This window comes from Schistocerca cancellata, chromosome 8 (assembly GCF_023864275.1).
Source record: "Schistocerca cancellata isolate TAMUIC-IGC-003103 chromosome 8, iqSchCanc2.1, whole genome shotgun sequence".
NCBI classification, from domain to species: domain Eukaryota; kingdom Metazoa; phylum Arthropoda; class Insecta; order Orthoptera; family Acrididae; genus Schistocerca; species Schistocerca cancellata.
The window spans coordinates 558,855,994-558,872,183 of NC_064633.1; the positions used below are offsets into that span (position 1 = coordinate 558,855,994).

The 16,190-nt window shown below is 40.7% G+C and overlaps 1 protein-coding gene across 1 annotated transcript in view; it reads right to left on the reverse strand.

Annotated features, from left to right (window-relative positions):
• Window positions 1-16,190, reverse strand: part of LOC126094649 (DNA repair and recombination protein RAD54-like) — a 75,556-nt gene that overhangs the window by 45,383 nt on the left and 13,983 nt on the right. The window contains exon 2 of the mRNA XM_049909146.1: window positions 14,618-14,956. Coding sequence (XP_049765103.1) covers window positions 14,618-14,956 — 339 coding nt within the window. The remainder of the gene's footprint in view (window positions 1-14,617; window positions 14,957-16,190) is intronic.

Consider the following 16,190-nt stretch of genomic DNA (forward strand, 5'->3'; position numbering starts at 1 on the left):
AAACATACACACAAAATCCAAGCTTTCGCAACCAACGGTTGCCTCGTCAGGAAAGAGGGAAGGAGAAGGAAAGACAAAAGGATATGAGTTTTAAGGGAGAGGGTAAGGAGTCATTCCAATCCCGGGAGCGGAAAGACTTACCTTGGGGGAAAAAAGGACAGGTATACACTCGCGCACATACACACACATATCCATCCACACATACCTACTCCTACCCTCTCCCTTAAAACTCATATCCTTTTGTCTTTCCTTCTCCTTCCCTCTTTCCTGACGAGGCAACCGTTGGTTGCGAAAGCTTGGATTTTGTGTGTATGTTTGTGTGTCTGTCGACCTGCCAGCACTTTCATTTGGTAAGTCACATCATCTTTGTTTTTAAATATATTTTTCCTTCATGGAATGTTTCCTTCTATTATAACTATATATATATTTAAAAAGAAAGATGATGAGACTTACCAAACAAAAGCGCTGGCAGGTCGATAGACACACAAACAAACACAAACATACACACAAAAATCTAGCTTTCGCAACCAACGGTTGCCTCGTTGCCTTTGCCTTTACAAATGTCTGCCTGTGTCTGTGTATATGCGGATGGATATGTGTGTGTGTGCGAATGTATACCTGTCCTTTTTTCCCCCTAAGGTAAGTCTTTCCGCTCCCGGGATTGGAATGACTCCTTACCCTCTCCCTTAAAACCCATATCCTTTTGTCTTTCCTTCTCCTTCCCTCTTTCCTGACGAGGCAACCGTTGGTTGCGAAAGCTAGATTTTTGTGTGTATGTTTGTGTTTGTTTGTGTGTCTATCGACCTGCCAGCGCTTTTGTTTGGTAAGTCTCATCATCTTTCTTTTTAAATATATTTTTCCCACGTGGAATGTTTCCCTCTTATATATATGCGAATGGACAGTTTGTTGCTGGTCATTCCCACATAGAATGCAGCACAGTGTAGGCAGGTCAGTTGGTAGATCACGTGGGTGCTTTCACACGTGGCTCTGCCTTTGATCGTGTACATCTTCCGGGTTACAGGACTGAAGTAGGTGGTGGTGGGAGGGTGCATGGGACAGGTTTTACACCGGGGGCGGTTACAAGGGTAGGAGCCAGAGGGTAGGAAAGGTGGTTTGGGGATTTCATAGGGATGAACTAAGAGGTTACGAAGGTTAGGTGGACGGCGGAAAGACACTCTTGGTGGAGTGGGGAGGATTTCATGAAGGATGGATCTCATTTCAGGGCAGGATTTGAGGAAGTCGTATCCCTGCTGGAGAGCCACATTCAGAGTCTGATCCAGTCCCGAAAAGTATCCTGTCACCAGTGGGGCACTTTTGTGGTTCTTCTGTGGGAGGTTCTGGGTTTGAGGAGATGAGGAAGTGGCTCTGGTTATTTGCTTCTGTACCAGGTCGGGAGGGTAGTTACGGGATGCAAAAGCGTTTTCAGGTTGTTGGTGTAATGGTTCAAGGATTCCGGACTGGAGCAGATTCGTTTGCCACGAAGACCTAGGCTGTAGGGAAGGGACCGTTTGATGTGGAATGGGTGGCAGCTGTCATAATGGAGGTACTGTTGCTCGTTGGTGGGTTTGATGTGGACGGACGTGTGAAGCTGGCCATTGGACAGATGGAGGTCAACATCAATGAAAGTGGCATGGGATTTGGAGTAGGACCAGGTGAATCTGATGGAACCAAAGGAGTTGAGGTTTGAGAGGAAATTCTGGAGTTCTTCTTCACTGTGAGTCCAGATCATGAAGATGTCATCAATAAATCTGTACCAAACTTTGGGTTTGCAGGCCTGGGTAACCAAGAAGGCTTCCTCTAAGCGACCCATGAATAGGTTGGCATACGAGGGGGCCATCCTGGTACCCATGGCTGTTCCCTTTAATTGTTGGTATGTCTGGCCTTCAAAAGTGAAGAAGTTGTGGGTCAGGATGAAGCTGGCTAAGGTAATGAGGAAAGAGGTTTTAGGTAGGGTGGCAGGTGATCGGCGTGAAAGGAAGAGCTCCATCGCAGCGAGGCCCTGGACTTGCGGGATATTTGTGTATAAGGAAGTGGCATCAATGGTTACAAGGATGGTTTCCGGGGGTAACGGATTGGGTAAGGATTCCAGGCTTTCGAGAAAGTGGTTGGTGTGTTTGATGAAGGATGGGAGACTGCATGTAATGGGTTGACGGTGTTGATCTACGTAGGCAGAGATATGTTCTGTGGGGGCTTAGTAACCAGCTACAATGGGTCGGCCGGGATGATTGGGTTTGTGAATTTTAGGAATAAGGTAGAAGGTAGGGGTGCGGGGTGTCGGTGGGGTCAGGAGGTTGATGGAGTCAGGTGAAAGGTTTTGTAGTGGGCCTAAGGATCTGAGGATTCCTTGAAGCTCCGCCTGGACATCAAGAATGGGATTACCTTGGCAAACTTTGTATGTGGTGTTATCTGAAAGCTGTCGCAGTCCCTCAGCCACATACTCCCGACGATCAAGTACCACGGTTGTGGAACCCTTGTCCGCCGGAAGAATGACGATGGACTGGTCAGCCTTCAGATCATGGATAGCTTGGGCTTCAGCAGTGGTGATGTTGGGAGTAGGATTAAGGTTTTTTATGAAGGATTGAGAGGCAAGGCTGGAAGTCAGAAATTCCTGGAAGGTTTGGAGCGGGTGATTTTGAGGAAGAGGAGGTGGGTCCCGCTGTGACGGAAGACGGAACTGTTCCAGGCAGGGTTCAATTTGGATAGTGTCTTGGGCAGTTGGATCATTAGGAGTAGGATTAGGATCATTTTTCTTCGTGGCTAAGTGATATTTCCAGCAGAGAGTACGAGTGTAGGACAGTAAATCTTTGACGAGGGCTGTTTGGTTGAATCTGGGAGTTGGGCTGAAGGTGAGGCCTTTGGATAGGACAGAGGTTTCGGATTGGGAGAGAGGTTTGGATGAAAGGTTAACTACTGAATTAGGGTGTTGTGGTTCCAGATTGTGTTGATTGGAATTTTGAGGTTTTGGAGGGAGTGGAGCTGGAAGTGGGAGATTGAGTAGATGGGAGAGACTGGGTTTGTGTGGAATGAGAGGAGGTTGAGGTTTGCTGGAAAGGTTGTGAACGGTGAGTAAGTTGCCTTTCCGGAGGTGGGAAACCAGGAGATTGGATAGTTTTTTAAGGTGGAGTGTGGCATGCTGTTCTAATTTGCGGTTGGCCTGTAGGAGGATGCTCTGAACAGCCACTGTGGATGTGGGAGAGGAAAGATTGAGGACTATTATTAAGGATAGGAGTTGATGGGTGTGTTCATTGGCTGAGTGGATGTGTAGGTGAAGGATTAGGTGGGTGAGGGCAATGGATTGTTCAGTTTGGAACTGGTATAGGGACTGATGGAAAGAAGGGTTGCAGCCAGAGATGGGGACTTTAAGTGTGAGGCCTTTGGGGGTAATGCCAAATGTCAGACAAGCCTGAGAAAATAAAATATGGGAGTGTAATGTGGCTAGGGCGGAGGCACGTTTGCGGAGGGAATGTAAACAAAACTTAATGGGGTCGTTGTGGAGGTTTTGTGAGGGTGACATGGTATTAGAAGGTGGAAAGTGTAACATGAGGTTGAAATGAAAATGAAAATAAAAATATAAATATATATGGGGAGAGATAAAGGTGAACTAGAAAGCAACACGAGATCTGGTGTGAAAAAAGGCAAAAAAGTGTTGATGTGCTTAATGGTAAGGTGGTTGGGTTGCCGCCAAAACACGTTAAAGGGTGGAGAAATTCGGGAAAATTTCGATGTCTGCTTGTGTCTGTATATATGCGGATGGATATGTGTGTGTTTGCGCGAGTGTATACCTGTCCTTTTTTTCCCCCTAAGGTAAGTCTTTCCGCTCCCGGGATTGGAATGACTCCTTACCCTCTCCCTTAAAACCCATATCCTTTTGTCTTTCCTTCTCCTTCCCTCTTTCCTGACGAGGCAACCGTTGGTTGCGAAAGCTAGAATTTTGTGTGTATGTTTGTGTTTGTTTGTGTGTCTATCGACCTGCCAGCGCTTTTGTTTGGTAAGTCTCATCATCTTTCTTTTTAAATATATTTTTCCCACGTGGAATGTTTCCCTCTATTATATATATATATATATATATATATATATATATGTCTGCTTGTGTCTGTATATGTGTGGATGGATATGTGTGTGTGTGCGCGCGAGTGTATACCCGTCCTTTTTTCCCCATAAGGTAAGTCTTTCCGCTCCCGGGACTGGAATGACTCCTTACCCTCTCCCTTAAAACCCACATCCTTTCGTCTTTCCCTCTCCTTCCCTCTTTCCTGATGAGGCAACAGTTTGTTGCGAAAGCTTGAATTTTGTGTGTATGTTTGTGTTCGTTTGTGTGTCTGTCTACCTGCCAGCACTTTCATTTGGTAAGTCACATCATCTTTGTTTTTAGGTATATTTTTCCTTCATGGAATGTGAAGGAAAAATATACCTAAAAACAAAGATGATGTGACTTACCAAATGAAAGTGCTGGCAGGTCGACAGACACACAAACGAACATTTAGGATTAGGTGGGTCTGTGTGTCTGTCGACCTGCCAGCATTTTCATTTGGTAAGTCACATCATCTTTGTTTTTAGGTATATATATATATATATATATATATATATATATATATATATATATATATATATATATATAATAGAGGGAAACATTCCACGTGGGAAAAATATATTTAAAAAGAAAGATGATGAGACTTACCCAACAAAAGCGCTGGCAGGTCGATAGACACACAAATAAACACAAACATACACACAAAACTCTAGCTTTCGCAACCAACGGTTGCCTCGTCAGGAAAGAGGGAAGGAGAAGGAAAGACAAAAGGATTGGGTTTTAAGGGAGAGGGTAAGGAGTCATTCCAATCCCGGGAGCGGAAAGACTTACCTTAGGGGGAAAAAAGGACAGGTTTACACTCGCACACACACACATATCCATCCACACATACGACCTGCCAGCGCTTTTGTTGGGTAAGTCTCATCATCTTTCTTTTTATATATATATATATATATATATATATACACACACACACACACACACACAAACACACACAATATGCACTATAATGCCAATACGACTCTCCACTCCCCCACACTGGCGGGCACTATTTTTACTGAAAGAACTGCCAAGAATGTCTTCTGAATACTGCTACATATTCTTGTGCCTATGAACATGGTGATGGAATCCTGTCACAGAACTGTGATGAGTGCTACCTTGAATACTAAGTTGAAGGTACAACTATGCAGAATGATTAATCATGGCAGCAATGGTACAAGGATTTTCATTACCACAGCAGTGATGTAGCTGCAGCGTTTTGTTTGTTCTCCAACTGATCTAGAGGTCTCAGGGTTCAAACACGTTTCTCACCCTCTGCTTTACTGATGTAAGTAATTCATTGTGGATGTCAAGGTATATTGTCATTTTCATGGGTTACGGTGGGAGACGGTAGTTTCTCACATATCAATAAAACAAACCAACTGCTTCCAATGTAAGAAGAAAGTATAAATAGATTACATAAAATACAAGGTGTACATAAAATCTGGGAACACTTTGAATTATTTATTGTTACCCATCTCCGCATGGCATCGTTGACTATGGCAGTCACTTCCCGTATTCTCTCCCGGAGTTCTGCTACATCACATGGTAAAGGCGGTACATACACCTGATCTTTAGTAGGCCATTTCCTGAAACAGCTATCCTCTTCTGTAGCATAGCTGATCCATCGATGCAGCAACTCCGTTTTCAGGTACCCACAAACTTCACAATGAAAATGGGGTGGAGCCCCGTCCTGCTGAAAGATGAACGGAGAGTCCGACTGCATTTTTGAGGCATCAGCTTTTGCTGCAACATGTCCAAGTAGGAATATCCAGTGACACTGCTCTCGACAAAGAAGAATGGACAGTACAGTTTTCGACGTGACAAGGCACAAAAAACATTTACCTTTGGGGAATCACACTCAAATTCAATGCATTCATGTGGATGCTTTGTACCCCAGATTCGACAATTACACCTGTTCACTTTCCCATTAGTGTGAAAAGTTGCTTTGTTGCTAAAAATTAAGTGATCAACAATGCCATCCCCATCCACATTCAATTGTTGCAACTGTAAACAAAACTCTTGTCATTGTCATTGTCATTGTCATTGAGCTTTTGCACTAGCTCCAATTTGAATGGTTTCATAGACAACTTCTGTCGCAGGACTTTCCACACTGTCATTCAAGCCACTTCGAGCTCACGGGATGCATGATGAACCGATTTCTTTGGACTCCTTATGAATGTCTCTCGTATGCACTCCATACTCACTTCACTCACACTGGGATGTCTGCTTCTCTTTGCTGGGCACAAGCAATGCATCGTAACGAATTTGTCGTGTCAGTGGTAAATGGCCTTCCTTGTTGGTGGGTCTTACTGTATTTGGTTCTAAACATCTGTTGGACAGCTGTAGCACACTTGTTTTTGTCGAACTCCAACACACAGAAAGTTCACTCCGCACCTGAACTCGCCATGTTTGCAACTAGCACTAACTAACCAAATTGCCAAACCATGCTGTGGCGGTATACATGAAAAAAAAACTATCAGGGTTTCTCTCCAAAATGACATATGTATGATATCTGTACAATGTTTGGTTCTTGTGCAATAAATAACTGAAAGTGTTCCCGGACTTTATGTACACCTCGTAAATAAAGAACAATGCTCACTAGTATAGTACTGTATAATGTCAGGCCTTTGCTGATACTTTTGTGCAAAAAACTGAAATGTCTATTATATAAAAATCATAACCATTTTAGCAGAACAAGTGGCAAGCAAAAAGGCCTTGTATGTCATTTAGGCAAAGAACTCACAAAACTTACAAGACCATAAAAGGCTAGACAGCAAATGGCATTTGAATGAGGTCCATGACATGAGAGGGAAGATAAGGAGGATGCAGAGGAAAGCCTGTTGTTATTTGTAGAGGGCTGTACATCTGATAAACAGTATAACAGATAGAGAAGTTTTCATTAGCCTTTTTTCCCCATGATAGAATCTCAATTAATTAAATAGTAATATGTTCTTTTTTAACAAAAAAAAGGTCTCTACTGCAAAAGAGTTAATTGCTAATGACCTGTTTCACACATCTTCCGATTATCTGCAAGTAATAAAAAAAAGTTTTTGTTACATAAAAAACACAAACCAATCAGATGATGCTAATGGTGAGGTATAAAAATTACTGTACTTGCCTTAATAGTGGAAGGGGCTTTAGTCAGATAATGGGAAGAAAGAAACTGGCAATTTAATTTATCATAATGCAAGTTTCTATACTTCTGACACCACTGAGAACACTTAGAACTGTTAAACATTATTTTTGTATACTGGATAATAAAAAATTAAATTATAATAGGAACAAAATCAACAAATCATAAAATTCACTTTGTATAATTTTGTTCCAGTGACATTCATAATTGTGTTCTCTTTTAAAAACCAACTATTTAATTTTAGTCTGCTACATGAAGCAAACATGATTTACTGTCTCAATCTGAAACACATTTTGACGCAACACTTGTCTTATTACTGTGTTTTCCACAGACAGCAGGGAACAGTTGATTTTCCCAACTTCTTGTACTTTACCTTCTAAGGTGCAGCTTCTTTGCAGCATAAGTGGCACGGTCCATGTTCCTGGCTCTTCTGTGATGGTGAATATTCAACAGTGCAGCTAAGTTTCCACTTTGTGATGCTTTCCATTGCCATTATTGCTGGCTTCTGAAGCCCGTACAAATTTCAGGCCCGTTTATCTACATGTGGCCTTATTAGTTCAAGACCCGAGTTAGTGAGGAAAACCCTTCTGCTATTTAGCACATTCTTTTTCCAAATCGGAAAGTTGAGAAGAAAGTCTGATATTCATTTATTGCTATTATATTAATGACTGTGTATAAGAGAGATGTAGGCCATCTTCTTGTTCCTCTCTTCGTGCTGTAATGTCTTGCCATCTTGTCTATGGTGTCCACACTCCTTTGTAGAACTAGTGTTTTTTGAGTCCTCAGTAATCAACCTTTCTGACTGATAAGACAAAAGCATCAATAGCAGTCACTTTGGTTTCTCGTGGACTACAGTTGCTGTCACAGTAACTGGTGACCTCTGTGTCTGAGGGCCAGTATATGCGAAGATGGATGAGTGTACACTACAGCCAGTCATAGTCTTCAGCTGTGTGTCATCTGTTCAACTGCAGGGTGCCAACAAGTGTCAGGTGAAAATCATTCCACAGAGTCTCAGCAAGCTCCACTGAAGTGTAATACCAATCCATGGTAACACTCCGGCCCGATTTCTCGATGGGTTTTATTAGTGTCTCTGCAATACCCGTTGGTCCATTTAGATGCTGTGCATTTCCAGACTTTCTTCTTTAGACGTCCCTGCTGATAACATATCTAGTCTCAGAATCAGACAGCATTCTAATTAGAATGGCATGTTCTCCAGGCTTCTCTTTTAAAAACACCTTGAATGGGCAGCGAACACAGAAGAAGGACAACATCTCATTTTCTGGGGTGTGTAGATCAGGAATCGGATACAATGAAATGAAGAATTCAAGCTTGTATTCTTATCATCAAACCTCAATATTTTAGTCAACTGGAAAAAATCAGGTCTGACTCATTGAGCCGTAGTACACTTGTTGGTCCTGAAGCACAAACCATAAATCTTGGACAGGTATCTTATTATAACAATTTGATACCCATGATTAGTAAGAGCCCTATATAACAAAATAACTCATTTATATTGGTGTGCTGAATACCTAGTTGAGAGACCCCTTCAATTGAGTGTAGTTTTATTAGTTTCATAGAATGGGGTGTAAGTGAGCTCTATAGCCTCTTTCGGAGACTCAGTTTTTCCTTGTTGTCTTAGTCCCATTCTTTCCTGCACTCTATTTTATTCAGAAATCTGATATTCTTGAGATAGCTCCTTAACATACTCGTGTCCACTTTTGGCAATGAATTTATCATAGTTGGTATCATTGGCATCCAGTGGGTTGGGCTGAACCTCTTCTTCATTCTCAGATGGTGAATCAGTTCCAATTTCTTCCTCATCATCATCCACGTCAGTTCCACCTAAATCTGATTCATTCAGGACTTCTTCAAGCACTCCTTCAATAGAACTAGCAAGTAAACATTGCCTATTCATGTTACTTGTTCAACAGCAACAGAAACAATGAAAATAAAAATGGTTGAGTTCATAAAAATATGTTTGGAGAAAACAATGCAAAAGTTTGTTTCATTTTAAAAATTTAAAACCAGTCTCAACCATCAGAAATCTTTCCTTTGTGTTATTAACAACAGGAAGGGGGACGGGGGTGGGGCTTCTAAGGCCCATGGAGAATAAAAACAAATAAATGAATTTTAATTAACAAATCCTATAATCATTCAATTGTAGATGTGGTAATGGACAATTAGTTTTGATTTCAAGTTCATATATCGAAAGACTTAGTTACAACATATAAATATTGAGCCAGTGGGCCTACAAAGCACCCCCCCCCCCCCCCCTCCCTGTTGGTAATGGTCGTGTTAATACTGATTCTGAGCTCAATAACATTTTTAACAAAACTTTACTCATCTTGCCATTCTCAGCCACCCTACTGGTCCAAAGCTGATGACTGCGTGATTCGCTTTAAGGCTAAGTTATTGACGCTTTGCTGCAGTGTTGTCCAGTAAAGAAAGTGGCACAAGAAATATTGACCACCACAGAGGTCTTGCACAGCAAAGCGGTATCATGAGGTGCCAATGAGATGCTAGGTAGAAGCAATCTCGTAGTTCCAAGGCATCAATGCTGCTGGCCTCTGCCATGAAATAGCATCACCTCCATGAAATAGCATCACAAGGTGAAAAGTTCTGTTTGAGGTCAGATCCTGTCCACTTCAAGAAGTTACTGTCAGTGTAGAGCCATTGTGCTGGTTACTTGCCGTGACACAGCCAGTGTCACCTGTCGGAGGACTTCTGTCTCCCATGAACAGTGCCTATGCGCCAAAGCTATCAGAACTGTTTCGATAAGTGTCTACAAACTTGTATTTTCTAGTGACTGTAGTGAAGCCACAGTACGGCCATGATGAACTTGTATCAATTCACCACTCAGTAATCGTGACTCAGTGTGTTCTGAACTGCAAGTGCACATATGCAGTTTCATAGCTACAGCCGAGCCTGGCGAGCAAAGATAGGTTTTGTTGGAATTAATAAAGTATTACTTATTCAGTGTGTTCTAATTAACTGTATTATTACTGGCCACCCAGTGTCCAATAAGTCAGCCACAACATTTACATTACTTGGCTAATGTGCTTTTGCTGTTTTAAGGCAAGTACAATGATTTCAGTATGTCACCATTAGCTTAATCTTGGCGACTGACGGGCTAGATAGGTTCATGTGTTTTATGTAACAAAAACGTTTTTAGTACTTGCAAATAATCTGCACCATGCGAAATGTGTCATTAGCAATAAAGCCTTTTACAACAGATTGTTTTTTTTCCCTCTTTCTTTTTGGAAAAATAATTACTGTTGATGCACCAGGGTCATGGAGTGGAGTGATGTGTACAAACATATTGGTTTATTAACAATATTGCGTGATTAAGATTCAGCTGAGATAGTCCTCCAGCAAGAAGAAGATAGAAAGATTAGTGTTCAAAAGTCCCACCAATATCTGGATAGCTGGGACAGAGCATTAGCTCTCTTTGGTCAAGAATGGCCAAAAAATTAACCATAGTTGTTTTAGCATTTGCCTCAGGTAATTTCAGGCAACCAAGAAAAACCTAAATATGGAGATTTAAATCCAACTCTTCTGATATATAGGAGTCCTTTCAATAAAATGAAAATGCATACAAAAAAGCTGTCAATAAGAGCACAGAGGATGTAACACTACATTGAGAAAAACAACATTTTGTGTATTTTAACCCTCAAGTCTTATTACCTTGGAAATAATTACATCTTTTACTCCTGTATGTTTAATCTATTTCCTTTACTATCATTCCCTAATGTTCAACTGCTTTTATTCCTGCATGTGGTTTGCTGCATTCTGTGTGTCCCACTCTTCACAATAGTACTGTATTTCCTATTTCTGAGTCATACAATGTCTCCATTGAAACCTCTCTTTCCCCTCTGAACCACTTTCTTGGGGCTAGAGTAATATTTTTTTTTTATTTTTATCTTCTCACTTGGAGCGTTCAACATAACTCAATATATCCCCTTCTTTAGTATGCATATTCAATTTGAGGATCGAAATGTACTTTATCAAATCTTCATCATAATGTAATTTAACTATTATTCAATATAAAAAGGAGAAAGTAGTATGAAGTGTTAAATTGTGTTAGTGAAAATCTCAAAGTAAGCATTATGCACATGAATTTAAGAGATACGACAAGCAATGGCAAAACCATCTGAAACACTATATATAGTGAAACAAACTAATCATAAATACTCCATTACATCAGTAATGGAAAGGAAACAATACAGCTACAAAAAGCATACACAGGCTTCAGTTATTTTTCCTCAGTAATTAAGAAAAAATATGTACTTCAAATAACCATTTTAGTGCAGCAGATGTACTTTTTAATCAACAACAAACACATGCTAACATACGATTGTTTCCAATATAAAAATCCAAATGAAATTACAATGACAGGTGTAAAGAGAAAGCATGGTATTAAAAATGTGTATAAAGCCAAAATCCTGATTTAATAAATGGTTCAAATGGCTCTGAGCACTATAGGACTTAACATCTATGGTCATCAGTCCCCTAGAACTTAGAACTACTTAAACCTAACTAACCTAAGAACAGCACACAACACCCAGTCATCATGAGGCAGAGAAAATCCCTGACCCTGCCGGGAATCGAACCCGGGAACCCGGGCGTGGGAAGCGAGAACGCTACCGCACGACCACGAGCTGTGGACCCTGATTTAATATACCTAAGGATGGAGTAGCTTTTTAAAGTAGGTTTCTTCTAATTTACTAGGTTATGTTTGGATGACAAATGTACGAATAGTATTGTGCAGTGGTAGTTTATTGCTAATACCATGTCCAGGTTAAGTTCCAATGATTTGCTTGTATTTTGTTAATGTATAGCTTGTCTCATCCCTGAAGGATCTACAGAATAGATGTATGAATAAGTCCCAATTTAACCACCATCTCTTTCTTCCTGGCCCTCCTTAGTAACTACTAATATTAATTGGGTTTGTTGTAAAATACTAGAATTTAATGTTATGTTTCTGGCAACACTATCAAATATTAATGGGTATTTTATCTACTGTGATGTAGCTACTGATGTGATGTACATGGTGTCCCACCTAAACTTTTCACTGCCAGTATCTCTGGAACCACAATAGATATTGACAATCGGCTATCATGGTATGAATGTACAGTAGTGGCTCATGAAAGTAAATACCATGAGACATTTGAGACATTCTAAACCATGTGCAAATATTGGTTTCACCGCAAACGACTGTTTTTCACTCCCTACATTATTCCATATGCAGTCAGTAACATGAGAAATCATTATAGTAATAGCACTGGTTGCATCGCAATATGTGAATTACATCCCGAGAAATTGGAACGCGAAGCTGAAACGTGAAATGAATGAAATGCACCGCCACTGCACTTCCCGTGATGCAAGTGTGACTAGCACGTGGCTCATAATCATGATGTGATCGACATACTATGATGCAACAAATGCTACACTTACCTATTGCTATGTGCACTGTTAGTATGTGGCCTAGAAAACGTACGGGTGTCCATTCACCCAAAATGAAAACGACAACACGGTTTAGTTGTACGTGCTTTACCGAACTTTTTGACAGTATTAAGAAGGGCATAACAGTAACGAAATACCGATAACCACTGGCCAGTGTAAAAAAAGTCAATGGCTATCAAAGGGTCCCTTAGAGGGATACATGCTACTTGTACGTAGTTGTACATCAATGACAAAATGGTACACGCCACGTACAGGACATGACACTGAACTCTTTAATGACTGTGACACAACTCTACCATTGCAGCTGGGGCAACGCATACATAAACGTACAGTAGTACCAACAAAACAAACATACACCTCCTCTGTAACACACAAAATGTACACTGGTGTGCAATCACGTCTCGTAGCCTAAACGCTAGAACGTATGCTCGAAGAGATCACCATTTGCTTGGTAAAATCGCAGTGCACTCTCCATCATGGATCCACTTACAGCTGTCAGTATTTGTGGTGTCATTGCAGTGCATGCAGCAGAAATGCAGGCTTTCATGTTGGCCATTGTTGTTGGGACCTGCTGATACACCACATCTTTCACATGTTCCCAGAGAAAAAGTCCATGAGGGTGACGTCTGGCAACTGTTGGAACTACCTGAATGGGACTGCTTTGTCCAATCCATCAATGAGGGAATTGTTGGTTCAGCACCTGTCGTGCCATCAAGGTATTATACGCAGGGGACTCATGGTATTGATACAACACTGTTTGATGCAAATGAAGGGGTAGGTCTTTCATCAGTCCAGATAAGGTACATCTGGGGAACAGCTCATACTGTCTTCTGTTAAAGAGTGCCATCAATGAAATATAGGCCAATGATGTGATGACACTCCCCTGACAATGATGTTCAACCTGGTGAATCCAGTGTGGGTTTTCTGGTCACCATTAGTGCTTATTGTGTAAGTTGATGTTCCCATTGTTTGTAAATGTGGCCTCAGCTTTAAATAGTACCCTACGCATAAAGTCATGGCCTTGCTGCAGAACTCATTGACAATATTCCAGATGACTGTGAACGCCGTTGCCATGGAGACCTTAATGTAGCGCCACGTGATATGAGTGGTATCTATGCCTGCACACAATATGCATCATACTTGTTCGAACCATTCCCATCCGTATCTCCATTTCACAAATACTTGCATGAGGGTTTATTGCAGCAACCAACAGAACAGCCACCTCTGCTGCTTCATGTGTTACACCTCTGGTCTGGATCCGGGTTTGTGGAGACAACTGCCCTACGATGCGAAGACCTTTAACAGTATTCATGAAGGTAGGGCACGGGCGCGTCAGATTATGTCTATTAGGGTAGCACTGGGCTGGCACATGTGCCATTTTGGTGACATTCTCCATACAGTGATATCATATCAACCATTTCCATACCATGTCAAATGTCTAGAACTGATAGTCTGTACATAGATAAATACAACATGCACGAGAGACACCATTATGTACATATCAATGTTTGTGGCAGGAATCCCTATTATTACTTTCGACCCTCGTGATAACATGAAAGTAAGAACATGTGCGTCAACCACATCGCAATGACAAGCAACATGTGGGTCACGCTTGCATCGTAGGAACTGCAATAGCAGTGCATTTCATGCATCAACTTCACATTCCAATTTCTCGAGATGTAATTGTGGTATTGCAATGCAACCAGTGCCATTATTATTGTGATTACACATGTTATTGATTGTGTATGGGATAATATGGGGTGCCCAAAAAAAAAGTGTTGAAAGAAATATTTACATGTGGTTTAGAATGTCTGAAGAGTATTTACTTTCGTGAGCCTCTGCCATAAGCCGTTTGTCAATATCTATTGTGGTTCCAGAGATATTGGTGGTGGGACACCCTGTATATGGAAGTATATGTATAAGAACATAAATAAAATCTGTTTACTCACCTTTGCTCGTTTCTTGATTGTCATGGTCCCATCAAGACGAACATACGGATAATTGCGGAGCCGGCATAGCTTCTCGAACACATCTAATGTCTGTGTGTAGTTGGATACCAGAACCACTTTGTCATTAGTTGTTGTCTTCACAACAGCTAAAAGACAATCCAGAAGCATCAGCTTGCCAGACAACTCTGGCATTACAGTCCGTCCGTCATACTTTGCTGGCATATGCTCAAGTGCTTTTTCAAAACCTTCACTTTGAGACTGTATTTTGTCAAGCACCAAGTCAGGATGGTTGCATAACTTCTTCAGTGATGTTATCGAAGATAGTGCTGACAGACTCACCTTTGTAACAGAAAGAATGCCCAAAATACGCATTGTTTTACAGGTGACAGTTAATATATGATACCTGAACAAAGAAATCTTACACAATCATGATCAAAAACTCATTAAAATTAAGAAAATAACCATCTGCAATAATTACGCAAAATGATCAAATCAAATATAACTATGTATACGAGGAGATAAAACAATTCATCTAATAGAAATGAGACATAGAAACAATGATAAACTGGTGGATTTTCTTCAGTGTTAACACTATACTAACACCCCCCCCCCCCTCTTCCAGTTCATTGTCCTTTCTCAGAACCTATGCACAGTTCAGTGCCATTCCTATTTCGTGAGTAGTGATCTATCCTCGCCTACACAAACTCTCCACTGGATTTTTCACTGAAATGTAATAAACTGTAACTATGTTTTAAACAGTGGAACTGTGGTGTTTGTTGTTGTTTCAAAGTCACAAACTGGTCACATTTAAACGTTTACAGATTTAAATGACAGACACCCCAACCCCTCTTCTCCTCCCAATACTGCACATTTAACCTTACTTTTATAAGCTTTCTCGTGCTTTATTTTTGTAGACTGCCTCTCCATGAACAGAGTAAGCATAAAAGTCAACTATCTAGGTAGCTACGAATTTGTAGGAGAATCAGAAGTTTTCTCGTATTTCTCTTTGCAATCTGTGGTGCTGTCTAATTAACATAAATGAATGCAAATGGTTCATACATATAGACATTAAACACTAATAAATTTCACTAAAATATTGTATTAGTTGTGTTTGTAATCAGCACCAAAACACTGATAGAGCATGGCATAAGGAGGAGGTCAGTGGGACTCTCACAGCAATTGGCACGAAAACTTGCCTGAAATAGAAAACATATAACATTTAAATATTGGATTCAACTGTATCTAGAACTGAAGTACAATGCACGTGTTGCAGTGGACAAGAAAATTAAGAATGCTGAAACTAAAACTGAGGCTGCATGGGAAACAGTGTGAGCATCAGAAAAACAAGAAAGGTAAGCTACAAATAAAGATTATAACTGTGTATTTACAGCCACTGATGCATTTAAAAGCTTAATTTCACTAACACACGTTCTCATTAATGACTCAGCACTAAGGTAGACACTTCCATTATGTGGTAAAAGATGTGAAAAATTACTGTTATTTTAACTGGCAAGCAACAAAAAGCTTACAGTTATACTTTTGCAGAAGACTTAAAAAACAAATTATGAAGACG